This window comes from Harmonia axyridis, chromosome 2 (assembly GCF_914767665.1).
Source record: "Harmonia axyridis chromosome 2, icHarAxyr1.1, whole genome shotgun sequence".
NCBI lineage: Eukaryota > Metazoa > Arthropoda > Insecta > Coleoptera > Coccinellidae > Harmonia > Harmonia axyridis.
Window position 1 is genome coordinate 7,057,603 of NC_059502.1, and position 24,765 is coordinate 7,082,367.

At 34.4% G+C, this 24,765-nt stretch overlaps 5 protein-coding genes and 1 long non-coding RNA gene across 8 annotated transcripts; 3 read left to right on the forward strand and 3 right to left on the reverse strand.

Moving 5' to 3' along the window:
* Nucleotides 1-6,599: 6,599 nt before the first annotated feature.
* On the reverse strand, nucleotides 6,600-13,450 carry LOC123672031. Its single transcript, XM_045605984.1, has 7 exons — nucleotides 13,256-13,450; nucleotides 12,406-12,541; nucleotides 12,223-12,353; nucleotides 11,786-11,911; nucleotides 9,862-10,026; nucleotides 9,531-9,755; nucleotides 6,600-7,207 (listed from the first exon to the last, which is right to left on the reverse strand). The coding sequence occupies exons 1-7, from the start codon at nucleotides 13,323-13,325 to the stop codon at nucleotides 7,089-7,091; spliced, it is 972 nt and encodes a 323-aa protein (XP_045461940.1). The 5' UTR covers nucleotides 13,326-13,450; the 3' UTR covers nucleotides 6,600-7,088.
* Nucleotides 10,642-12,631, forward strand: LOC123672035. The gene is made up of 3 exons (XR_006746217.1): nucleotides 10,642-11,028; nucleotides 11,453-11,654; nucleotides 12,316-12,631. It is a non-coding gene; the product is annotated as an uncharacterized LOC123672035 (long non-coding RNA).
* Nucleotides 13,451-17,409: 3,959 nt separating the features above from the next.
* LOC123672032 (caspase-1-like) lies at nucleotides 17,410-19,633 on the reverse strand. The gene is made up of 4 exons (XM_045605985.1): nucleotides 19,215-19,633; nucleotides 18,910-19,160; nucleotides 18,542-18,847; nucleotides 17,410-18,470 (listed from the first exon to the last, which is right to left on the reverse strand). Exons 1-4 carry the CDS (start codon nucleotides 19,361-19,363, stop codon nucleotides 18,235-18,237), a joined length of 942 nt encoding a protein of 313 aa, XP_045461941.1. The 5' UTR covers nucleotides 19,364-19,633; the 3' UTR covers nucleotides 17,410-18,234.
* A 22-nt stretch (nucleotides 19,634-19,655) lies between these two features.
* Nucleotides 19,656-21,605, forward strand: LOC123672033 (glyoxal reductase-like). 3 transcript variants are annotated; one of them, XM_045605986.1, is made up of 6 exons: nucleotides 19,656-20,134; nucleotides 20,195-20,421; nucleotides 20,482-20,562; nucleotides 20,622-21,073; nucleotides 21,131-21,298; nucleotides 21,377-21,605. In XM_045605986.1, the coding sequence occupies exons 2-6, from the start codon at nucleotides 20,361-20,363 to the stop codon at nucleotides 21,551-21,553; spliced, it is 939 nt and encodes a 312-aa protein (XP_045461942.1). In that variant the 5' UTR covers nucleotides 19,656-20,134; nucleotides 20,195-20,360; the 3' UTR covers nucleotides 21,554-21,605. The 3 variants fall into 3 exon arrangements, with proteins under 3 accessions (XP_045461942.1, XP_045461943.1, XP_045461944.1); XM_045605987.1 differs by having other exon boundaries at nucleotides 20,204-20,421; XM_045605988.1 differs by having other exon boundaries at nucleotides 19,782-20,421; nucleotides 20,622-20,729; nucleotides 20,793-21,073.
* LOC123672030 (tRNA-specific adenosine deaminase 1) lies at nucleotides 21,601-23,071 on the forward strand. Its single transcript, XM_045605983.1, has 3 exons — nucleotides 21,601-22,228; nucleotides 22,377-22,698; nucleotides 22,787-23,071. Exons 1-3 carry the CDS (start codon nucleotides 21,601-21,603, stop codon nucleotides 23,052-23,054), a joined length of 1,218 nt encoding a protein of 405 aa, XP_045461939.1. The 3' UTR covers nucleotides 23,055-23,071.
* A 57-nt stretch (nucleotides 23,072-23,128) lies between these two features.
* Nucleotides 23,129-23,775, reverse strand: LOC123672034 (histone H2A, orphon-like). The gene has a single exon (XM_045605989.1). The coding sequence runs from the start codon at nucleotides 23,646-23,648 to the stop codon at nucleotides 23,229-23,231; it is 420 nt and encodes a 139-aa protein (XP_045461945.1). The 5' UTR covers nucleotides 23,649-23,775; the 3' UTR covers nucleotides 23,129-23,228.
* Between the last annotated feature and the right edge of the window lie 990 nt (nucleotides 23,776-24,765).

The following is a 24,765-nucleotide window of genomic DNA, read 5'->3' on the forward strand; positions in this document are numbered from 1 at the left end:
AGACTTGGACGTTAACTAAAACTCTAAAAATATTCGATGAAAAAGTCCGATCAAAATTAGTTATTGAAGATTCCAAATATGTATTCCTTCAACTAGGGAGTACCTAATTTTTGTTCTACTTCATTTACTACAACAAAGAAGAAATAATACAACGCAATAGTGTTAATCAAAATTCCATTTCAGAAGTATTTTTCTAGAGAGTAACTTATGTATAAAATGTGAACAGAAATAATTTTCAATTGGTCTAACTAATATAAAAAATTATGAGTGACTAATATTATAAAAAAAAAACCTGTCATGTTTAATATCTTGAAAACCATCAATATTTTCTAGATGAGGTATGCTTTAACCGAAAATGTTTCATAAAAGATATTTTCTATTGAAAAATAAACAAATTTGAAGACTTTTCAAAAATATAATTAATAAGTTGATTAATTTGAAAGTTATTGAAGATTTCAAATATTCCTCCAGTAGAAGGAAGAAAAAAAACCCTTTTCTGTTTAATCCATTGTGTTTGCTCCAATCCTCATTCTTTCAGTTTCATTTCCTTTCCCAAAGTGAACAGGATGCAACGCTTCTGGAATGAACAGTTTCAGATCTTCTTATAACAGAATTGGACAACTATATATAAGCCGAATAACTAGTCTCAAAGGATTACGAAACAGTCTTCATTGTCCCAATTGAAAACTGAATCGCAGTTTAGATGGAAAGGAACAGCCTTTTAATTTTCTATGGGAGCAACCCGTCTAGAATAAGAAGGCTTTGTTAGAAGGTAGGTATTATCCGAGTAATTGTCTTATTCTTGTTCTACCTAATAGAAATGATTAATTAGAGTACCTAGTGTCCCTCAATTTCATTATAGGTGGAACAGGAGATGAGGAAAATACCCTTAATCCCTTCTAAATTTGGCATAAGAATTGACACTTTTTCAAACTTTTAGTATAGGATTTTCTGGTAAGAAGTCTCATTTTGGATAGCCAACCATGTGGGCAACTGTCACTTTTGAAGCTGTCATATTTTGACATTTGAGAATTTAAACTGAGCCATTATTTATAATTGAAAGTTACAAGTTTCAATAAGGCATTGAAACTGTTTAAATTCGCTTATCACAAAACTTTTGGGTCATCGTGAAGCACCTTCTCGGCCGGCAATACTGAAGGTGGTTGAAAAATTTGAGCAGTTGGGACAAGTTAATGATGTGAAGAATTGAAATTGTGTGTACCGTTCAAGAACAACTAAGAATATTGTTATTGATCGAAGAGGTGATTACAATTGTCCATTGAGATCTTGTGATTTAACACATTAAGACTTTTTTCTTTGGACCGAGTGAGATATAAGGCCTATACCAATGCTCCACAATCGATTCAAAGCCTAAAAATTATTAATGACGTAACACGTCACTCAATAAGCACCATTTGTCGAAAATGTCGATAAAATCATGGACATTGTTGAGACCGACCATCATGTAAGTACTGTTTCGATTGCCCAAGAGCTAAAGATTGCACAAAAAAGAATTTGGAACAATTTGCATAAGTCTGGCCTCGAAAAGAAGCTCGATGTATGGGTACCACACGAGTTAACTCAAAAAAAACCTCATGAACCAAAGTTCCATCTGAGAATCGCTGCTGAATCGCAATAAAATCGACCCATTATTGAAGAGGTTGATGACTGGTGATAAAAAGTGGATCACCTACGACTACATCAAGCAAAAACGGTCGTGGACGAAATCCAGTGAGCTGGCGGAAATGGTGGCAAAGCTAGGATTGAAGACCAGGAAGGTTGTGATGTGTGTTTGGTGGAATTGGCAGTATCTAAAGGGTGTTTTTTTTAGAGCTATAGAACTTTAAACTGCAATGAAACAACGATGGATTATTCGATTGACATTAATTTCATTTATCCGCAAGATGATCTTGTGGCATTACATCTTAAATATGATTTTTGGCATATGACCGCCACGGCTGGCTTGGATGTAGTCCAATCTGGACGTCCAATTGTCGATGAGTTTTTCCAACATTTGTGGCTGTATATTGGCAATAGCACGGCGAATGTTGTCTTCCAAATGGTCAAGGGTTTGTGGCTTATCCGCATAGACCAATGACTTTACATAGCCCCACAGAAAGTAGTCTAGCGGTGTTAAATCACAAGATCTTGGAGGCCAATTCACAGGTCCAAAACGTGAAATTAGGCGGTCAGCAAACGTTTATTTCAATAAATCGATTGTGGCACGAGCTGTGTGACATGTTGCGCCGTCTTGTTGGAACCACAGCTCCTGGACATCATGGTTGTTCAATTCAGGAATGAAAAGTTAGTAATCATGGCTCTATACCGATCACCATTGACTGTAACGTTCTGACCATCATCGTTTTTGAAGAAGTACGGACCAATGATTCCACCAGCCCATAAAGCGCACCAAAAAGTCAGTTTTTCTGGATGTAACGATGTTTCGACATACGCTTGAGGATTAGCTTCACTCCAAATGCGGCAGTTTTGTTTGTTGACGTAGCCATTCAACCAGAAGTGCGCTTCATCGTTAAACAAAATAAAATGGACGTAGTGCGCGATACGTATTCCGCACAGATCCATTATTTTCGAAATAAAATTGCACTATTTGCAAGCGTTGTTCAGGCGTGACTCTACTCATGATGAATTGCCAAACCAAACTGAGAATAAATCACTTGACAGCTGTTAAATCGGTCGCCATCTTGAGCAGTAATGCCAACTTAAAGTTATATACCTCGAAAAAAAACACCCGTTACTATGAGCTGCTCCCCTACGGCACAACTGTTAATTCTGAACTATACTGGCAACAATTGGACCGTCTGAAGGAAGCTTTCGCCCAGAAGTAGCAGCTTTGGCCAATAGGAGAAAAATTGTGTTCCAGCAGGACAACGCCAGGCCACACGCATCGATAATGACTCTCCAGAAGCTCCGGGAGCTTGGTTGGGAGGTTCTTATGCATCCACCTTATGGTCCGGACCTAGCACCAAGTGATTTTGATCTGTTCCTGTCCATGGCGAACACTTTTGCTGGTGAAAAATTGTCTTCAATAGAGGCTTGTGATAATCGACTGTCAGAATTTTTTGCCAATAAGGACGAGGGCTTCTATGAGAGAGGCATACTGATATTACCTTAAAAAATGGTAACAAGTTATCGAGCAAAACGACGCATATTTGATCTAAATCGGATCATTCTAACTATTGTAATTAAAGTCTTGTTTGTCATCCAATAATAATGCATTTCGTTTCACCTACACCTTATAGAACCAAAGCCTCCAGAATATTTCCTGGTATTTCCAAGGGTATAGATTAATATCCCGAGGGAACAATGTGAGTGCATCCGGTCAGAAATTCAATGGGTCCAACTAGCAGCAATATGGGGCCGAATTTAAAATGCCAGGGACGGATATTTACCCGCACAGCATCAGCATCCCAGTTTCGTAATCATCCCAACGCCCCGAGATCTCGTTTTTACCGGTGTGTTCCGATTAATACCTTGGGGACTGGAAGCTGCGGAATTAGAGGTCTCCAATTTGTAACATAATGAATTCGTGGGAGATAGCAATAAGATTCATCCCGTTTTTACAGCGAAGCTGTGATGGATCTTTTTTGGATGGAAGAGCGGAGAAAACGAATACAGGAGAAAAGAAGGTTTTTTTATTGTTTTCTTCGTTGAAATACATTGCGCAAAAAAATTAACGCACATTCTGAAAATCTCAATTTTAATGAAAGTTAACTCTACATTGACTTTATAACTTATTTTTTATGTTCTCTCGAGAAGGTTTTGAACGAAACAAGACACATTAAATGGAAGAAAAATTCAGGATTTCACCGAATCTTATGTGAAAAAAGAGAAACAAACAATTTTCAAAATACTGGAATAAATGATTTAATACTTGGTACTTCCACCCCTTGCGTTAATTACATTCCACCCCATACCATAATCGATCATCACCCGAAACCAGTAGTATTCAGGAAATTGCACTGAGCATATCTTTCATGTGGACGTCTGTATAGAAGGGAACGTCAATCACAATGGTAGAGGCAGAATCTAGATTCATCTGTGAAGAGAACTCTTTCCCAATCAGCCTCTTCCCAATGGATATGCTCTCTCGCAAAATCCAAACACGCCCTTCGATGGGCTGGTGTAAGAGCTGGGCCTTTTGCCGCGACACGAGGCCTTATCATATTCTCTGAGGCGATTTCTCATTGTCTGAGTGCTAATTTGCACCCCATGAGTTTGCTCAAGCTGATTTTGAAGGAGGCGAGCAGTTGCAAACCGTTGTCTTAACGAAGAAACTCTCAAGTAACGTTCTTGAATGGCAGTTGTTACCCGTGGTCTACCCTGTCCTGGTCTTCGGACATTCATATCTGTCTCCCTGAATCGCTGCAACATTCTGGACACACTTGTATGGGAAACTCCAAACCTTTCTGCAATTCTTGTGTATGTCCACCCTTCTTCTCGCAAAACTACCGCTTGGGCACATTCCTCTTGGGTCAAATTGCGTGTTTCGCGTTGCATAGCGATCGAGTGTAGAAAATCAAACGAAAGAAAAACTATTGATCACTAGAATTGATCGAGAACAACTGATTTCAGAATGGAGCCAATACATTCAAAATCTGGTAATCTCATCTTTTTTATTCCTGCTGGGAAAAAACATCTGTATTGAAGAAAAACGTTGAAAGTGGATAACATATGCATGCATAATTCTGATAAAAATAATTATCATTGAGAACACTTCAGTTGTAGAATAAATTTGAGATTTCCATAATGTGCGTTAATTTTTTTGCGCAGTGTATATTGGAGAAAAATAAGGAAAGCACTGATGTTGTGAATTTGGGAACTTGGCATAAGGATATTTTTAATATGCATTTCCAAAGATGTCTTCAAAGGCTATTGGAAATCTTTATTTGTTCTGATTTGTGCCATCTGTTGCATTTCTTTGTTTGTCAAATGAGAGGTATTGACAAGTTAAAAATAATGTTAACGACCGGATATCTTCTCTAGACATCACATAATTTACCTTGAGATAATCAATATACAATTTAATTATTATATAAGGTGTACAACTTTGCTTCTGCGCCGTTCTTCAATAAATGGCTGTAGCGGTAAGTGGTAGTCGAAATAAATAGATCGTAGATGTCATTCAATAAGCTCAGATATTCGTAAACATAACATCATCGAAATATTAGTCGATTTCTGTCTGCATCATAAAGTTATTCTCGATTGAACATGTCAGTTTACGAGCCAAATTCTCATTTGTGGGAGGTTTTAATTTTCTGCTTTAATATGAAGAAATCTGTGGCCGAGGCTCATTGAATACTCTCAAATACCTATGGTGAGGCCGCTTTTAGTGAAAAAACATGAGAGTGGTTTCAACGCTTCAAGACGATGTTTTTGACGTCGAAGACCAGCATAGCGGTGGAAGAGAGAAGGTTCTCGAAGACGCAGAATTAGAGGCATTACTGGATCAAGACTCGTGTCAAACGCAACAAGTGATGGAGATATAGCTGGTTCTAGAAATAATAACAGAGTGGACTGCATAAACCTTTATTTATAATATAGAACGATGCACGAGTCTACTTAATAGTTAATGTCAAATCTGACAGAACAACCTTCTTTCCTTTAAAAAAAAAAACAAAACAATAATCAGTTTTAGATTCTAACAAAAAGAATTGGCCGGAGTGTATTATAAGTTGTTAAAACCGACTGAAACAATCACAGGTGATCGTTATCGAACGCAATTAATGCCTTTGAGCCTAGCATTGTAAGCAGACGGCCGCAATTCAACGAGAGACATGATAAAGTGATTTTACAGCATGACAATGCTGGACCCCATGTTGCGAAAGTGGTCAAGATATACTTGAAAACGTGGGGTAAGTCCTACCCCACTCACCGTATTCTCCAGACGTTGCTTCTTCGGACTATCACTTGTTTCGATAAATGGCACACGGCCTGGCTGACCAGCACTTCCGGTCTTATGAAGAAGTGAAAAATTGGATTGATTCGTGAATTGCTTCAAAATATGATCAGTTTTTTCAACGCGGGATTCGTACTCTGCCCGAAAGATTGGAGATAGTAGTGGCCAGCGATGAACAACACTTTAAATCATTTATGTAAGTATAACCAGTTTTTTACAATAAATCCTCGAATTTTGGAAAAAAACGGCGGAGACATAGTTGAACGTCTATTTATAATTAAATTTTTTCGACACATTCTAAATGCTCGTTCATTCATGAGCCAAATGCACCACTTACACCTTCAGATAGACAGATTTATTAGATTTACATCGTAATTACGTTGGGTTGAAAAAATATCGCATCTAATAAATTCAACGAAGAATGTTCATCCATTTCATCAGTTCTTCAAGTGATTGGAATAGGTGGGAATGTGAAACAATAAAGGTTACTGTTAAAGTTAAGTGCTCGTTTGTTATTCCATCCCAACTTTGTGCAATCATGTTAACTATTTCAGTCTAAGAGCGTTTAGGAACTCACAGAAAAGGAGACGATTGGGTTTCAAATGTTTTATTTCAAAACGTCAACAAAAGAATTATAAAACATAACAGTTCCTTAAAATAATAACAATATTTGTACCACATATCATAATAATCTAATATAATGTAATAAAAATGTACTGACAAAAATGATCTATAATCTGATTTTTGACAGTACACATACAGATTTGAAAAATTCGTGTAATATCTCATTGGTTCAGTTTCGAAGAAAAATAATCAAATGAAGAAAATTAATAGATAGAAATTTTCATAGAAAAGTTATCATGTATAGTTCTGAAGAATCTTGTTCTGAAGTATCTTGAAGATCTTCTTCAAGTTCAAACCTAACCAATCTCATCATAATAAAAAAAACACAATTCCATATTTCACGCACCAAAACCGACCCTGAAGTGAACTTCATCATCACATCATCCTGCACATCAAACAAAGTCGTTTCACCGGTCACAGAGCGTAAAAACCCAAATTCACCCCTCGCTAGAAAAATCATAAATTAGCGACGAAATCACTCCCGAGCTTTTTCATAGTAGGCCGCGTATGTCATCCGTGACACAGTCCTGCTGACGTTGATGGTTATTTAAATGCTGCTCATGCAGGGCTGTTGAACGTAGTTGAGACAGAATCCCTTGTTGTCCCTGTCTGTTGGTGCTTCTACACCGTCTGTATGGAACCAGAGACGGAAGGGTTTCACACCACCTGCAGAAAGGAAAACAATGAATTTCATTTGAGGATGATCTGGTGGGAGAGTTTACATAAGGGGTAGAGTGAGATAATAGACAGATAATGGAGGAGATAATTTCAGATATCATAGAGTGTTGTACAAGCTATATGTCAAACTTTGACAGATGATAGCTGAACTCGATCTAAACATGTTTCTTGAAAAATATGATTTTCTTTTCAAAGTAAGAAAAATTATTTCCTATTATTCAATTCCCAATCAAATTTAGTTCATATAAATCACCAATTATGGAATACAACATTTTTTGGTCCTTCGAGCTGGATTGGAGTAAAGAATTCCAGCATTGAGCATTGAACTTCTGAATCTGTTTGTTCAGTTTGACGCACCACTCAATAATGTTGTTTTATGTGGTTTAAAACTACACTACACACTGAAGAGATTTGAAAGGGGTGGTGCGTCAAACTACAAATCAGCCAGTCAGCAAAATTGAAACGGAATTATTATTCACTACAAAGTATGACAATAAGGTTTCAATAATTAAATTTTGACACGCATCTTTTAAAGTTTGGTATTAACGAGAAAAAAGTAGTATGCAACTGACACTGCCATCTCTGTGCCAGACCCAGTATCGAGAAACGGGGTAAGTAAAAGCAGACTGCTTAACAGGTCGCAGTTCTGATTGCGAGACAATTTGTTCTAATTACATTTAAGTTAGACCAGGCTAAATCCAAAACGATCAACATATTCAAGCATTCAGTTCTGTTGATACTGCACCTATTACGAATCTACATAGTTTGCTATTATTGCAATTTACATCGCAGAAGTTCTACATTGTTGAGCAATTATATCAATTTCAACATACTGTATTTATTCCCGAAAGTAATTAATCCCAATGATATCCCTCTCATTGTTGTCTTAGCAACCTTCATTAATTTACTCCAAGTTCAAGTAGTATGATAAGAGTTTCTATTCATGGGGTTCCACAATTGGAGAAGTTGCCCCTTGTATAAAGCATTAATAGATAATTAGATATGGTTGCTTTGCATTGTATTCGATTCGGTCTATTTCCCGCAAGACATTATTGTTGTTTATCCTATCCTAATTATTACTGATTGTTCTGTACATTCAACAACTTTATGTCAAGTGGTATTTTGTTCGAGTGGCTCCGGAGGAAGAGACAACTAATGATGTGAATTCATCAGTTCACTGGTGGATTAGTCTATTCACTTTCATCTACCCCCAGTATGAAAAAAATCCAACATGCAATCATTGGAAGTTCGTGAAATCAATTTTGAAGTTAATAATAACAACAATTGAGACTGTTGAACTCATAGGGTATATTTCTTGAAAGACCAAATTGATATCATAATTTTTCACCAGCAAAATTATTCGCCATGGACAGGAACAGATGGTAATAACTTGATGCCAGGTCCGGACTATAAGGTGAATGTATAAGAACTTCCCAACCAAGCTATCGGAGCTTCTAGCTAGTCACTATCGATATATGTGACCTGATGTTGTCCTGATGGCCCACAATTCCTCTCCTATTGGCCAAAGCTGGCACCTTCTGAGCGATTGTTTCCTTCAGACAGTCCAATTGTAGATAGTACAGTTCCGAGTTAACAGAAAGGGAGCAGCTCATTTTAGATAATTCCCTGCCTATCCCATCAAATACACAAAAAAACCTTCCTGGTCGTCATTCCTAGCTTGACCACCGTTTTCGCTTGACGTTGTCGTAAGTGATCCACTTTTCATCACCAATCGCTTCAAAAATGGGTCGATTTTGTTGCGATTTAGTAGCGATTCACAAATGGCAATTCGTTGCATGAGGATTTTTGCGTTAGCTTGTGTGGTACCCATACATCGAGCTTCTTCTTGAGACCAGCCTTATTCAAATGATTCCAAACGGTTTTTTGCTCAATCTTTAGCTTTTGAGCTTTCCAGTGCGTGGTACATCTTTGGCATCCAAATTACCGAAACAGAATCGACGAAAGCGAAATTGCGCGTAATTCACTATTACTGTATCAGGACCATAAACACTATTTACATTTTCAGCCGCCTGGCTTACATTTTCGCCTTCATCGAAGAAAAACTGTAAAATACAGCGTAGTTTCTCTTTGCTAATGTTCATCTTTGACGCACTTTCAAACTAAACAGGGCCAACTAATCACAAAACTGTCAGATAAGTTTTTGTAGTACGAAATCTCATGTTTCTAACGCCATTCAGTGCAACCCGATCGGGCTCATACAACGCGAGATATATACACTAAAGCCATATATTGGAAGAATAATGGTTTTCTTTTTACTAGACTCAATATTTATACAAATCATTCAACTTACTTCTAACAGTTGTCGGGATAAGAGTGACATCTGCGCTCAAGATCCCTCCGCAAATCCTATCCACGTTAGCAGAAGGACCAGAAGGAGGTCTGCCGACGTTAGACACCATTGGTATTATGAGGTAGTCCGACTGGCAGAAGTTGGAACTGCCTGTGCTACCTACCATAGCTGGTACGTTCGAGTTTGAATTTCCACTCAGAGTGAATGATTGTATAGGATCGTTATCTATAATCAAATATTGATATTTTTGGGATTTTGCATAATCAGAAACTAACGGGTTTTCCATTGAAAGTGACTTTTCCTCCTTGAAATAATATAAGATTTCTCTCACCTGGATCTGGACACTGGGTGTACTGAACACCGCAAAAGTTCCTGTCTTGTCTGATGCAGATTCCGTAATTTTGATTGGACAACTGAAGACCTTCCGTCGGATCGTAGTTGAAAGATGTTATCTGACCACTGACCGAAGAAAAATATTGCAAACAGCCTTCATCAGCTAGAAATTGTTTGGAATATTGAATTAGTGGGTATTTATGTGAGATATTGCCACATTTGTTGTTGTTTGAAAAATGGATTGAATCGAGTTTCATGATTGATAAAACACTGTTTTTTTTTGGCAAAAAAGACTGTGAGCTATTTACATATCATTATATCATTGTCTACAATAATCTAAACATACAGGAACTGTATAAATTTAAGTGAGTGGTTAAAATTGTTGTTTAAATCTGAAAATTAGAATCTATGTCACATTTGAAAATAAATACTAGTGGTTGGTTTCATAAAACTTTCATCATGACGATTTGATCGATCAAATCATTTCTGTGTTAAATTTCAGTTCATTTTTGACACTTCCACCATCGATTTCAAATTATCAACAAGTTAATCGATCAATCAAAGTTTTATGAAACATGTCGTAAGTAAGAAAAGTTCCTGTTTTACAAAATTAGAAAGAATTTCAGGTTTAAAGAGAATAGAAACTTACAATACCAATATTGAAGATTAATTTTGACGTCAGATGGATAAAGGAAGTAGAACAGCGCGATGTACTGAACATAAGTCTGAACACAGAATCCGGTCTTCAGTTCCACCATAGAAACGTATCATGTTTCTATGAAACAATTGATGACAGATTTTGGAATTATGTCCAATACAAGAATAGCATAGAATAGTGAAACCATCAAGTGAACATTCTGAAACATCTATTGACGTATGGAACTGTAAATAGCTCAACATCAGTGAATCGCTTCAATTGAACCGTAAAACGTGTATAATAAGTTCGAAGTGAGCTTAAACAATGGTATTTCCAGATCAAAGAGACCTGCATTTACATAACTAAACCAATTCGCGTTTGCTCTGTGAATCCATTCGAATGTTAATAGGATCCTTAATCAGGAGAACGTGTGTGGCTGTTCGTTAAATTTACACCAACCGCAAACAAATCAAACAGACACTGTGAGTGCAGGTGACCGGCTGAGAGGACAAATGATTTCATTTTGAGGTTTGTGATGAAAGTTTGTTATTGAATTTATTTTCGATGCAGTTTTGTATGAGGATTTTATTATCTATTTAGGGAATTTTAGCAGATAGCGATTTCTGACGTTTCTTCGAAATTTTATCTGTCAGTGAACGACTAGAACCTCAAATTCAGGTACTGCCAACATTGTGTCGTAAAAATTTATAATTCACCTAATTTTCAAATGAAGATATAAGAAAAGCACTCTAGAATAGTCGAGAGGTTTTGAGTGCTCATCCATTCATGCATCAATTGCACCCTTTGGGACCACAGAATAGTATACAGGGTGAGTAATTAGTGCTCAGTAGATAATTTTTGGAAATTTTGGGAGAGAAGAATGATTCCAATTTTTACGGAATCGGCAGTTCTCGGCGCTTAAGTTTGATTAACTTTATTTTTAACTCTACAGGCTGGTCCGAAAGTGGTTAAACACGATAACACCATTACCACCCAGTTTTTCATCAGTGAGTCATTAGAGACAATTTGATGAAATAATGAGGGATTTAATGAAAACATGAGTCAAATGCTCAGTTCGAGTAAGAGGAAATAAAATTATTTAAAATAAATGCTAAAACTTCTCCCTGTCCAATAGAAGCAAAGAAAAATGTTAGGTAAGTAGAGGAATAATTTGGCATGAATAAAATAACAATTGAAAAAACATATAAGTAGTGGCAGTATTCTAATAATTGAAAGATAACAGTACGAAATGAGTATTCAGATTACAAATTGATTTTGAACCTACCCTTATAATTAGAACTGCAAGGAATTTGACTAATCCTTATTTTCCAAGTCCTATTGAAAGATTCTCCATTTGTAACCACAGACAGGACCATCGAATTTTGGGGATCAGTTCCAGCATCTACATAAACTATAAACATATTTTATAACTATAATAAGACAGCTAAAATTGTTTGAACAATTTCATTTACGATTTTACTTTATCTGATTCGAAATAAATATTGATTTATTTAACTCATCATTATAGCTTTTCAGTATTTAAATTGAATATAAAAGATGTTCCTAAACTAGATGTTTAAACGAAGAGAAGCGCTTATATTCACTTCGATGATATCCAAAAAAAAGTTAATTCCAAAAATTCAAGAATTCTATGTGATCCTCATTGATTTTATGGTTACACAAATTTTAATCATAGAATGAGCAAAATTGGAACAAACTTACTGTGGTTTCCTCTGTTCATACCACAAATTATTGGTACAGAACCAGGAGCTCCAGCTATAATAAGTTGGTCGTTCTCACATATATGGTTTTCAGTTTCTGGTCCCGCGAGTAAGAATTCATCGAAATCCAATCTGGAAACCATAGAAGTTCATATGCGGAAATTTAATTAGAGTAACAACCCACCTGTACTGACAAATGTCTGAATTAATTTTTTGCATGGTTATTTGACAAGTACCTATACCATCGTAAGCATCTGGATAGTTGTTGTTCACAAACAACGTACGATTTTCTCGCACAAAAGTACCGCAAGACTGCAGAACTACGATAAAAATAAATTAGAATTGGGATTTTGAGTTCCTAGAATGCACTGATAAAGGATTTGTGAACAAAATCAATTCTGTCTGGCCAGCCGTAATAGTAATTTACGTAACAAGTCCGGAAAATAGGGTTTTTTTGGACGAATAGACAAAATTCCAGGACGAGCGTAAGCGAGTCCTGGAAGTCTGTGAGTCCAAAAAAACCATTTTCGGGCGTGTTGCGTACAATATTTTTTCGGCAACCATGTAAAATAACACTATCGCTGCTGCTTTCCATATTTTATTGCGGTTGCGATCAAAAAACATGCAAATTTTTGACAACTAATTTCATATGAACTGTCAGCCGTTATCTCGGTTGCTATGGATTCTATGATTCTTTTCCGGCCTAGTCCGGGAAATACGTACTTTCCGAACTAGGCCGGGAAATGCTACATTCTCAGAGAAAAAGCGTCCGGGAAGTGAGCACTTCCCGGACGGTTGCCGAAAAAAACTATTACAATCAAAACGGAGAAGGCTTGAAATTTTCAGGGTAAGTTTGTCAAAATCAATCCAATTGTTCCTGAGTTATAGCCTTATATATTTTTTCCTGATAACTCGAAAAATATTGACTTTATGGTATTGAAATTCAAAAACTTAGTTTTTAATATTATTTTCCCTATAATTATTACGAATAAAGTAGAAATAGAAATGGAATTAGGAGCAATATTATAACTTACATGCACAGCAAGTTCCATAACCAGCGGCACAAGTTCCATCAGCAGTTCCACCTCTTTGAGAGCATTCCATAGAACTCAAACATGTGCCTCTATTACCAGAAGCACCGATACATTCTTCTCTATCGAATTTCACCAACGTGAATAGGGATAAAACTGCAACAATAAAAAAATAGAAGTGTTACGTTTTTCATAATTTAAAAAGAGCCATCAATGAATAATGAATTCGAAAGAAGTGGTAAATCGAACAAAGTAGGATTTTCAGCAATTAAATATTTTCTCGGAAAATTCACTGAAAAATTTTATTATTTTATATTAAGATACTTTACTTACATCGACCGTATCTGCTCTTGTTTCTCGACATTTTCACTTGTCTTGAAGTATTCCTCCTAATAAACAAGGAATTCTGAACTGAAACATCCTCAATACTCTCATGTGCCAAAAGAGCACTACTAGATATACAAAAAAAGTATAAAAGCGAAAATTTCACGAACTCCATTTGAGTCAGATTCATTCACCTAAACGATAAAATCAACACATGAGGATTTGATGGAAGACTGAAAAGAATGAAGACCATTTTATAGACTCGAGATTATAAATGACAAATTGTTGAATGGTGTTAATTTAATGCTCAATTTAAGATACATAGGTATAGTTTGGAAGCAGTTCCGGATGGAACATATTCACGCAATAACAGGAAGGAAGTTCTTTAAAATGTGAAGAAGACAAAGACGAAGATACGATCGAGAATTGAGCAATGTAGGTGAAATATAATCAGCCATCAGCGGTATGAAAGGTTTTACCTACAGCCTATCTTGAAGTTGTTCCGATATCTCGAAATCTATATAAGTACATCAGGTTCCATTGGAATTTTCTGTGAAGGTGTATAACATTGATCCATGAAATGAATAATTACAAAAAAGATGGTTGTAGCACTATGGTCCTCGTCCTTATCTTCTAAAGAGTCAGCATTTCACATTTTAGTAGAGATGGCTTTTGAGAAAGTTGAGTTCTTTTAGTATTCCATCGAATATATTTTAATTAATTTTGTTGAAATCATTTCTTGATAACAGGCATTTATATGAGAAATTCAAGGCATCAAATCATTTCGATTTGTGGCACGATCGGGGGTACCTCAGGGTTCTAATTTGGGATCCCTTTTATTTTTCATTTTTATGCCTATGCGCTCTACTGCACTCGAAAAAGGTCCTCTTCGCGGATGATCTCAAATTTTTCAGAGTAATTAGCGATATCTCAGATTTTTATAATCTGCAGGAAGATTTTAAACGCTTATATTGAATCAAAGGTGTTCAGAAAGCCTGCAAGAATCACGTAATTCTATGTTTTCATCACATGCCATAGACTAAGAAGTTTTGACTTCAGATTTTTTCATTAGAAGACGGAATTAAAAAATATCGAAGTAAAAATCTACATGTGACCGTCCATGAAAAAATTTTCCTGATTTTAACGTTTTCTAATTTTTTTCAACAGCAGAATCACTTTATTGAAGGTGTTTGAATCAGAATGTGAAACTTTTATAGATATTTGATAATTTTAGCTAGATCAGGTTTTTTGTCCTTCGTCTTTAAAAACCGGTTTTTAGTTAAACGTAACCAGTGGCGTACCCAGGCATAAGCTTGGGGGGGGGTATTAAAAAATAATTGTTTATTCGTTTCAGATGTGTATTGTTGACAGACACTTTTTGAGATACATTTTCATCTGTGGAAGTGTCAGATGATGGATATTTCTCCTGTGGAGGAATATATCCCCCTTACCCCTCCTTGGGTACGCCACTGAACGTAACTAAATTAAATGTCTCAAGTACGAAGACGTTACCATAATAACGACTTTGACAGGAGTTGAATTATTGCATTTCTCTTTGAAGGTGTTAATTTCTCCTTATTATAGGTATTCATATTCCTTAAATATTTACATTAACAGTAATATATTCTATAGTAATTTATAAGTTTATCATGGTGCTAAGTGTCAACACCTTGTTTGTTGATAAAAGTAAACGAAGCCAATTTACACAATTATTCCGCTAATGGATTTGAGACAACTAACAAATTGTAACAATGAGGATGAATTACGGAAGAAATTATATTCATGTCATACCATCAGCTTGTTATTTTGATTTCATTGTTTAGTAACCAATGTCATTTTTAACTATAGGTACACTATACGCTCTCCCAAAATGATGATGAATTATATCAACAATAATTAACACCGTCAACATTTTTTATTCGAAATTGACAATTCTTAATGTAAGATTGCCTCTATACAGCCTACAGCAAATGTGGATTCATATTTTTTTGTCTGATTACCAACTCTCTGTACAGAAAAACCAGGAGATTTAGCTGCAAGTATTCTTGAAACCTTATTTTTCGAAGATAGGTAATATGTCCTCAATTCTTCAGAAAAAAAATACTCTTCGGAAGCACTATTACGTTTCATTATACATATAAAAGTATATCAGAATTTTCAAATTTGTTATGTAGAAATTAACTAGTATAAGAAAAGTTTGTATGCAACACGTCATGCATTAATAAGAGATGTTGATACTTTTGGCGATTTACAATTTTACATGTAACATAAATATCTACTGAATGCTTTCGATAAATAAATAACTATTACAAAACATGGACAAGAAATCCCCATTGTTCTGTAAAATGTCAACCCTCAACGATGGCAACTTTTGAAGGGATCGGCGTTTTTGGATTACCGGTACTTCAGTTGATTTCTGCAATATTTCCTGTGTCGCTCACATCAAAATCTGCTGAAGTTCTATGGCCATTTTATCAAATAGCGCTACCCACGGAGAAAAGGGAAGTATTGACAATTCTGAGTTAGTCGCCATATTTATTTTGAACAAAATTTAATCAGAAGACTCATCAGTAGGTACTTTCAAAAATCTGAATAAAATCTTGTATTCTTGGTTTTCTATTATCAACCTATGTTTTTATAAAACAATTTTTGGATAAAATGAAAAAGCAACGACGTGAAGTTAGATTAGACTAACGAAGTATGGTTCATTATTGTTCTGTGGTTAGGAGCGCTTATGCGCATAGAGAAATGACCCTTTGTCTATGCTTACTCGCTGGTTCAAATTCAAATTCATAGATAATTGTTGACGAAATTTCGTAACACTAATTTCGAACGGAATGCAATTATTATTTATCAACCTACAAATTAGCATACCTACTAAGTAAACATAGAATTACGTAATACTTCCCAACAAGTCATTCACACTTTTTTGGATATATTTCCTTGGGGAAATGAGGTATTCAATAAATGAATGTGTGGAAGAGGAATGATCAAAGCTTCCAAGCATGCCTTTTCATTTCGTCAAGAATATATTTGAAAAAAGATAAGTGAAAATGGCATTGTATTATTGCTAGTATTATGTAATTCTACATTTTCATGGAATGTCACTATGAAAATTACTTATAGAGAAGATTAAGAAGAAACCTACTACATTTAATAAAAGCAATATTTAAGCTTTATTCTACTGAAAGATGTGAACTTAAACCACATTTATGTTATTTTGAAATCAATTTTGAAAAATTATTATAGATGAAATTTATAAAACTCTACTTCTCTCAAAAATCAACTTATACTGACTGAGATTAAAATCATGCAAATTCATCGTCAAGAATAAATTTAGAAAAAAAGTGAAAATGGCATTGTATTGCTAGTATTACGTAATTCTACATATTCATGGAATGTCACTATGGAAATTAGTTATAGAGAAGATTAAGAAGAAACCTACTACATTTAAAAATAGCAATATTTAAGCTTTATTCTACTGAAAGATGTGAACTTAAACCACATTTATGTTATTTCGAAATCAATTTCGAAAAAATATTATAGATGAAATTAATAAAACTCTACTTCTCTCAAAAATCAACTTATACTGACTGAGATTAAAATCATGCAAACTCTATAAACCCTTGATTCCATAAAAAAATTATATTGGAAGTTAAAAATTATAAGAGATGATCAGAGTGCGTCATTGTAAAAATGAATATCAAATAGGATCAATTAATAAGATACTCATAACTTCGTTCACATGGTGAAGAGTGGATATTATTAAAATTTGAACAGCATAAAGAAGCTTACATCAACTGTCCAGCATATAATAATAATAAAACGAAATCTAGAATTGATTTGCATATATTCAGATAAAATATATTGATAATAATGAGCAAAATGCAGTAACGTTACAAGAATATATCATTTTAAGACACTATTCGGAAAGACATTTCATTTCATGGTAAATCCAATATCGTAAGTGATATATGTTTCAACGATCACATGGATGACAATCACAACTACTTCAAACTACAAATTGATTTACAATCTTTAAAATAATACAAAAATTGCCTATAAGTTAAAAAAAACGTACAATATTAAATTACAGTATGGCATAACTATAAATCAAATACTGTATTTATAATATATTATATATATTGAGGAATTGATAAAAATATTGCAAAGTATGTAAAAATTATTCACATTATTTTTTGAGATCATACTGGGACAGAAGCATTTTATTACAAGACAGAAAAATATAAAAAAACCATCGTAAAACCACCACCGATTCAAAATTCACATAATTTCATTGATGTCTATCATGACTCAATATCCATAAATTGTCATTTTTTTATTCAATAATACTCCTGTTATTCGATGAATATAAGAGAGCATCATCAGTTAAAACCCAATTAACAATCACAAAATCAGTACATTACACAATCCGTATGTACAGATCCATATAAGGAAAATATTGTAAATCTGTGCAGGTTATTTCTAAGTTTTCATAGGAATCAAAAATTTACAAGCGAAGTACAAAAATTTCAATGTCAAAAATAGTGGCAGTTACGTTAGGTAGCAGTCTTTCAAATTCTAATACGAATTAAGTAGATACAATTACGATCTGCGTGTTGAGCCTCCTACCTAAACTTTGGGACACTAATAACATACTACTTCATCGTGAACCTAATTTTTCGCATGAGCATACTCATGATACAAGGAATCTGTTTCTGGCGATGCATAACGGGGGAATCAGGAACATTACTTTCATAGTCAATCGCTACACGCTGATTGACAAGAGTCAGGATGGACACAAGATCTGTTTCATAAGCATGCGCTTCAAGCTCTTTGCATAAAGCTTGAATGAACCAAGATCCTCTAGTTGTATTGCGCCAGGAGTAAAAACCTAAAAAATTTATATTCTTCAATGTGTAGCACAATTCACATATCAACATATCTCAACAACTTATCACCTACCTTTAACTGTAGAATACATAATTAGAAAATCTGCTTGCAGTGGAATCCTATAAGAAGCAACTACATCACCGTCTGTTTCAGTAGTTGAATTCATCTTGACTCCAGGGTCGAGCTTATCTCCCTGACAAGCCTGAATGAAGAAAATTTTAGGTTTACCGGCAAGAGAAGGGCATTTATCTGGAGTAAAATAGGACCACAAATGGTCTGGTTTGTAATGGCTATCTTTGGCATAGATGATGCCTTGCTCCCCATGTGATAAGATTGCAACAACTATGCAATCACGTTCAGAATGGTCCATTTCAGAGGCTGTGAGGAAAATATGATTTTTATAAAAATTTTGAAATTACTAATGAAAGAAATAGAATTACCTTCTTTAATGTGATCTTCGATTGCTTTGAACTTCAAATTTTTGAATTCTTTCACATCGAAACTCAGATTACTTAAGCATTTCTTTAAATTAGCACAGTCCTCAGCAGTTCCTGCTCTGGGTTTCAAACCAGCAATATCAAATATTTCGTGATTGAATATGTATGCCAACCCCCTCTTTTTATGATTCATATTATAGTATAAAGCATCCCTTTCCACAGGCATCCTTGCCTTTAACTCTCCATAAGTATGCCTATAGTGAATAGAATTGATGACTTTTAATATTTCAAAATAAACATAAACTTACTGGGTAGTTCCAAAAGCATCCCCTTGATCTCCGATACCATTTTCATTTTTTATATATGTATTTGCATCACCAATATCCATGGACTGCAAACCGTTCTTCTCAAGAACCTTCACTTCTACAGTATCAACCCCAATACGGTTTGAAGCCATTATTTTCTAGATCACTTTAACAACCAAAGGATTAAAATATTCAACCACCTTCGAGTTAAAATCTGAAAGTTCAAAATTACACCCCCCTGGAGTGAATTGAATTTGTACTAGAGAAACAATATTTTTGAAGAATAAATCAATATTCTATTCGATGAAATATATTGAAGGACAATCACTGTTTAGAGAATATTTGCAAGAAGATAAGATAATCGCAACAAACAAAGAATAATTTAGCTTTTTATATATTTAGATTTGTGAACATAGAAGTAACGTTTAAAAGCATAGAACCTTTTATAGCGTCCTTAATATCACTATTTGAAGAATGAAGTTAGTCACTCAAGTTTAACAGCAGTAGCGTAGACAAAAAGGGTGAGTAGAGAAAATGGGAGAAGTACAATACCTTATTAATTTTGAAAGAAGTGATCTTCTTTCACATACTTTGGGGGTCCTCGCCACGAATTCTTTATATTCAATATTTAAGGATAAGTCTCAAAATCAAACCTGTATAGAATGCCGTCATAAAACGTTTTATCCTACGATTTACTTCCTACGCCAGTGGTTAATGTTATTCAAAGATAATTCTGTTATTTCCAAAGACCTGTTTTTTTAGTTTTTTATTGGAATAACTCATCATTGATTCAAAAAAGGTTATATATGTATCATCACAAAGTGGATGTCGTGGATATTTATATTTCATGAGTGTCCTTATCTTTATCCTGAGAATTACATTCATGTACATATGAAAATCTCTAATTTTTTAAACTGATACAGGTACGCATCCGTTTCACTCATTCATGATTTTTCCCACCTACATAAATATGAAACAAATAGTTTGATTAGGAAAATCCTGTTTTGGAATGAGTCAATATCCTCTATTATCAAGGTCACAGGTGAACATCTACTTCTAGAAAATTGTATCTCAGTCAGTTGAAGGTCCTTCAATATATCTCATAATAATCTCATAACTGAAACAAAACAACTGAAAACACCTAGATTAATGGATTGTTCAATGATGAAATTCAAATTGCAATCTGGCAAATTTATGCCACTTATTGGATGTAAGAAAGAAGTTTCAATAAATTCCAAATGTTTTAATAATCATTAATTTTTGTTTATAGTTGGTACTTATTTGATTACTGGGAATCAGTTAATTTATCAAGTTCTTGATGAAGCTTTAGCAGCTGGATACAGACATATAGGTAAAATTTTATTAATTTTATTATACCATATATATACTATAGTAGTGGATTTTTTATAGATACAGCTACTGTGTACCATAATGAAACTTCTATTGGACAAGCCTTGAAAGTACTTCTACCAAAATATAATTTGAAGAGAGAGGATATTTTCATTACCTCGAAATTAGGTAAGGTATTTTCAGCTTTTTACAAATTTTTTTTTCAAATTCATAGGCTAAATTTTTTACCAGCTCCCATAGATCAAGGTGAAGGAGCTTTCTCAGCTGTACAAGAATCTCTTAAGAAACTAGATTGTGGATATTTAGACTTGTACCTGATTCATTGGCCAGGGGCTGGAAGATTGCCTGTTAATAGTCAAGAAAATAACAAGCTTCGTTCAAAGAGTTGGGAATCTCTGGCAAAAGCAGTTAAAGCAGGGTTGGTTAAAGATATTGGAGTATCCAATTACACTGTTAAACATTTGAATGAGTTGTTGATGAATGATTATGGTGTAAAACCATCAGTGAATCAGGTAAATTTAATTGTTCGCAATCCTATTAAAAGAAAATATCATAATTTTCCTTTATAGGTTGAATGGCATCCGAAATTTCATCAACCAGAATTACTCAACTTGTGTAGACAGGAGGGAATACTACTTCAAGCCTATTCATCTCTTGGGGGTACAGGAAATTCAAATCTTATCAGAGATCCTACTGTTGTTCAAATTGCAGCTCAACTTCAGAAGACTCCTGCTCAGGTAAATTAAATACTTTTTTATTATTAGGTCAGAATTTTATCTAATAAAAAAAGTTAAACATACAAATTTCTTTTGAAGGTTCTCTTACGCTGGGCTGTTCAACAAAACATTGGAATCATTCCAAAAGCCCGTACAGAGGAACACATCAAGAGTAATATCGACCTAAATTTTGAGATTCCAGTTGAAATGATGACTAGGCTTAGTAACCTGAATTCCAATGAGAAGTTTGCTTGGAACCCAGAAGTTGTTGCATAATTAATTTTTTGTTTTTTCTTAAATAATAAAGATTTTATTGAGTTAAAATGGAGGATCTACATTTTTCTGAAATTATAGCAAGAGCTGGTTTGAAAGCATTCAATAATTTGCCGAAGACTGGAAAACCAAATAGTAATCAGTGGACAGTGTTATCGTGTATTGTTCAGGAAAATAATTCTTGTTGTGAGGTTGTTGCTTTGGGGACTGGCTCTAAATGTATAGGAACTAATAAAATGTCACCTGTTGGCGACATCCTGAACGATTCGCATTCAGAAGTCATATGTCGTAGAGCTTTTCTTCTTTATTTATACGAACAAATGGAAAATGCATTATTGAAAAAAGAATCCATATTTTTTTTTTGTCAGAAGTCTTTGAAATTTAAATCGAATGATAATGTGAAATATCATTTCTTTAGCACAATGATGCCTTGTGGTGATGCTAGTATATTTCCAAAGTGTGATGATAATAATGCTGGCGATGTTGTTGGTATTGAAAAATGTGATTTGAAAGATGATAGGTCTGTTAATTCTTATGAACCTTTATGTAAAACAATGAAGGGAAATGATGGTGATATTTATCGTACTGGAGCTAAATGTTTAGAAAGTGAAGAAAAGAAAGATCCTAGAGGAGAAGGAGCTGCCTATCATATTACTGGAGTAGTAAGGACCAAGCCAGGTAAGGGCTTTTTACTTGAAGGTGATAATCCTGAAAAATGAGTAGAAAATGCTATATTTTTTTCTTACTTAGCAAGAAATAATTACAATTACATTCACAAAGAAGTCCCATCTGAAGTTTATTGGAATTCAACTCCTATAATTTTCAGGTAGAGGAGATCCCACACTTTCAGTATCTTGCAGCGATAAAATGACGAAATGGTGTTATTTAGGCTTACAAGGTGCTCTCATGAGTATATATTTGGAAGAACCAATTTACTTGTCGACACTAACTATTGTTGGAAATACACCTTTCTGCACAGAATCTCTTGAGAGAGCTTTTTATGGCAGAATTGTGAATTTGAAGTTGTTTCCACCATATGAAGGAAAAAAAATGATATTTCAACAAGCGAAAGATAGTATATTCCATTTTCAAAAAAGTGATCAAAAAGAAGTTTGCCCAAGCTCTATTATTTGGTATAAGGATGCAAAGTAAGTTATGAACAATCTTTATCCTATTTTATTCACTCAAAATTTAGGTTTATATTCTCGACTAAAATTGATGAATTTATCTTTCTAGGAAATCAGAAGTTGCAGTAGAAGGAAGAAAACAAGGGATTACAAAGAAAACCAAACATTTGGAATCTTCTAGATTGAAAATTTGCAAAGCTGAATTATTCAAACGATTCAAATCACTTTATCAACATGTTAATTCCAACATTGATAGCCTGAACTATAGACAGTATAAAGAAATTGCTAAAGAGTATCAATTGAATTGGAATGTTCTGAAATATTACTTAGGGAAATGGCCAGAGAAACCTAATATTTTGTTGGAGTTAAATCAATAAAGATTACTGATCACTTGTATTGTTTTTGTTATGTAAAATACTTAGGTTAGGAGTTAAATCAAAATTAAACAATGTTTGAAAAAAGAATTTAATAATAGAAGAGCACAATAATACTAATCAAAACTAATAATAACATCAATAAGAGTACAAGAATGTTCAACAAACATTAAATAATTAATAGTCTTGTGATTGAGATTTGGAAGATTTACCAGAAGAGCTACCTCCAGTCGTTCCAGTTTTCTTTGGTAAGAGCACAGCTTGGATATTAGGCAGTACACCACCTTGAGCAATGGTGACTCCAGATAAGAGCTTATTCAATTCTTCGTCATTTCTGATAGCTAATTGTAGATGTCTTGGGATGATACGAGTTTTCTTGTTGTCCCTAGCTGCATTACCTGCCAATTCCAACACTTCAGCAGCCAAATATTCCATAACGGCTGCAAGGTAAACTGGGCCCCCAGCTCCTACTCTTTCTGCGTAATGCCCTTTGCGAAGCAAACGATGAATTCTTCCAACGGGAAATTGTAAACCAGCTCTGCTTGAACGGGTCTTTGCCTTAGCTTTAACTTTGCCACCTTTACCGCGTCCACTCATATTTAATCAGTTAATTAGGATAAAAATTACAAAGAGATACTAACAAACTGGGCTGCAGTTGATTCAAGACTGAATGATGGTTTCACAAAAATGGACGAATATGCGTCGCCGTCACCTCAAAGACAGTTAAAAAAGGCGCGAAAGTATTTCTAATGGCGGGAAGCTAACTTCATTGTCATAGAAAGATAAGCGTTCCATACTATATAAAGTATATAGATATTGTTGTGAATAAAAGTGTTGTTAACTTCCAAAAAGGATTTTTATTGAATATAATCAAATAATATACCGATTGATAATAATTTCGATTTTTTGTATGATGATCGAAAATTGAAATATTTTTTCTGGGAGAATCATCTTCTTGTTATTCATTTCATCAGGTCTGTTAATTGCATAAAATTACATCATAATACATAATTATTTCTTTCAGAGATAATTCTATCAAAAGTTCATCGAACTTTCACGCTTGTAGTTTAGAATAATTATAGAAACCATTGTTTGGGAGCCAAAGCGCCATCTATTTATGTTATGCTATATTACCTTTTAGTTCGGAACTTGTTCGATAGGTGGTGCTTGCATTAAGATGAAGAAATCTTTACAACTGAACTGTCATCTATTGGTAGTATGTTGAACCACAAATTAAATTTTCAACTTTCTCGATATAGATGGAGACGATATAAATATATAGAAATCTTCAGCGTGTAAGTGTCATCTATTTGTAATATGCTGTACTACAAGTTAGTTCGGAATATTTTCGATAGATGGAGATGCTGTAATTTTCTTCTATGAACATATTGCCTAAGGCCCAAACCGTTTTTTTTTTTAAATGGCGATTTATGCACAACGGTTTTTTTTTTCAAAACTAATCAGTTTCTTATATTCTAGATGATGATTGTTAATAAAAACAATAATTTGTAGGTAAATCAACTTTTTCAGTGTATCTTTTTTAATTGAGGTTCAATAACTAGAATGGGTTGGAAGGTGAAGATTGGTGTTCTAGTGGAAATGAAACAATATTAATATAACAAAATTTATTCATTACATTTAAGAGATAACAAAAACAAGATTCTCTCTAAAATAATCGTCTCGCATAAAATAAACGCAATAATCCGTTCAGCCA

Bases quoted from the DNA above. Each gene is read 5' to 3' on its own strand.
- LOC123672032 (XM_045605985.1), bottom strand. From the start codon at position 19,363: ATGGCTTCAAACCGTATTGGGGTTGATACTGTAGAAGTGAAGGTTCTT. The intron at 18,848-18,909 runs GTAATTCTATTT...TTTTCCTCACAG, and splicing joins CGAAGATCACATTAAAGAAG to CCTCTGAAATGGACCATTCT. The intron at 18,471-18,541 runs GTAGGTGATAAG...TAAATTTTTTAG, and splicing joins TATGTATTCTACAGTTAAAG to GTTTTTACTCCTGGCGCAAT.
- LOC123672033 (XM_045605986.1), top strand. From the start codon at position 20,361: ATGGATTGTTCAATGATGAAATTCAAATTGCAATCTGGCAAATTTATG. The intron at 20,422-20,481 runs GTAAGAAAGAAG...TTTTGTTTATAG, and splicing joins ATTTATGCCACTTATTGGAT to TTGGTACTTATTTGATTACT. The intron at 21,299-21,376 runs GTAAATTAAATA...TTTCTTTTGAAG, and splicing joins TTCAGAAGACTCCTGCTCAG to GTTCTCTTACGCTGGGCTGT.
- LOC123672030 (XM_045605983.1), top strand. From the start codon at position 21,601: ATGGAGGATCTACATTTTTCTGAAATTATAGCAAGAGCTGGTTTGAAA. The intron at 22,229-22,376 runs GTAAGGGCTTTT...TATAATTTTCAG, and splicing joins AGTAGTAAGGACCAAGCCAG to GTAGAGGAGATCCCACACTT. The intron at 22,699-22,786 runs GTAAGTTATGAA...TTATCTTTCTAG, and splicing joins ATTTGGTATAAGGATGCAAA to GAAATCAGAAGTTGCAGTAG.
- LOC123672031 (XM_045605984.1), bottom strand. From the start codon at position 13,325: ATGGAATGCTCTCAAAGAGGTGGAACTGCTGATGGAACTTGTGCCGCT. The intron at 12,542-13,255 runs GTAAGTTATAAT...TTTTTATCGTAG, and splicing joins TTATGGAACTTGCTGTGCAT to TTCTGCAGTCTTGCGGTACT. The intron at 10,027-11,785 runs GTAGGTTCAAAA...AACAATTTCTAG, and splicing joins TTGCAGTTCTAATTATAAGG to CTGATGAAGGCTGTTTGCAA.
- LOC123672034 (XM_045605989.1), bottom strand. From the start codon at position 23,648: ATGAGTGGACGCGGTAAAGGTGGCAAAGTTAAAGCTAAGGCAAAGACC.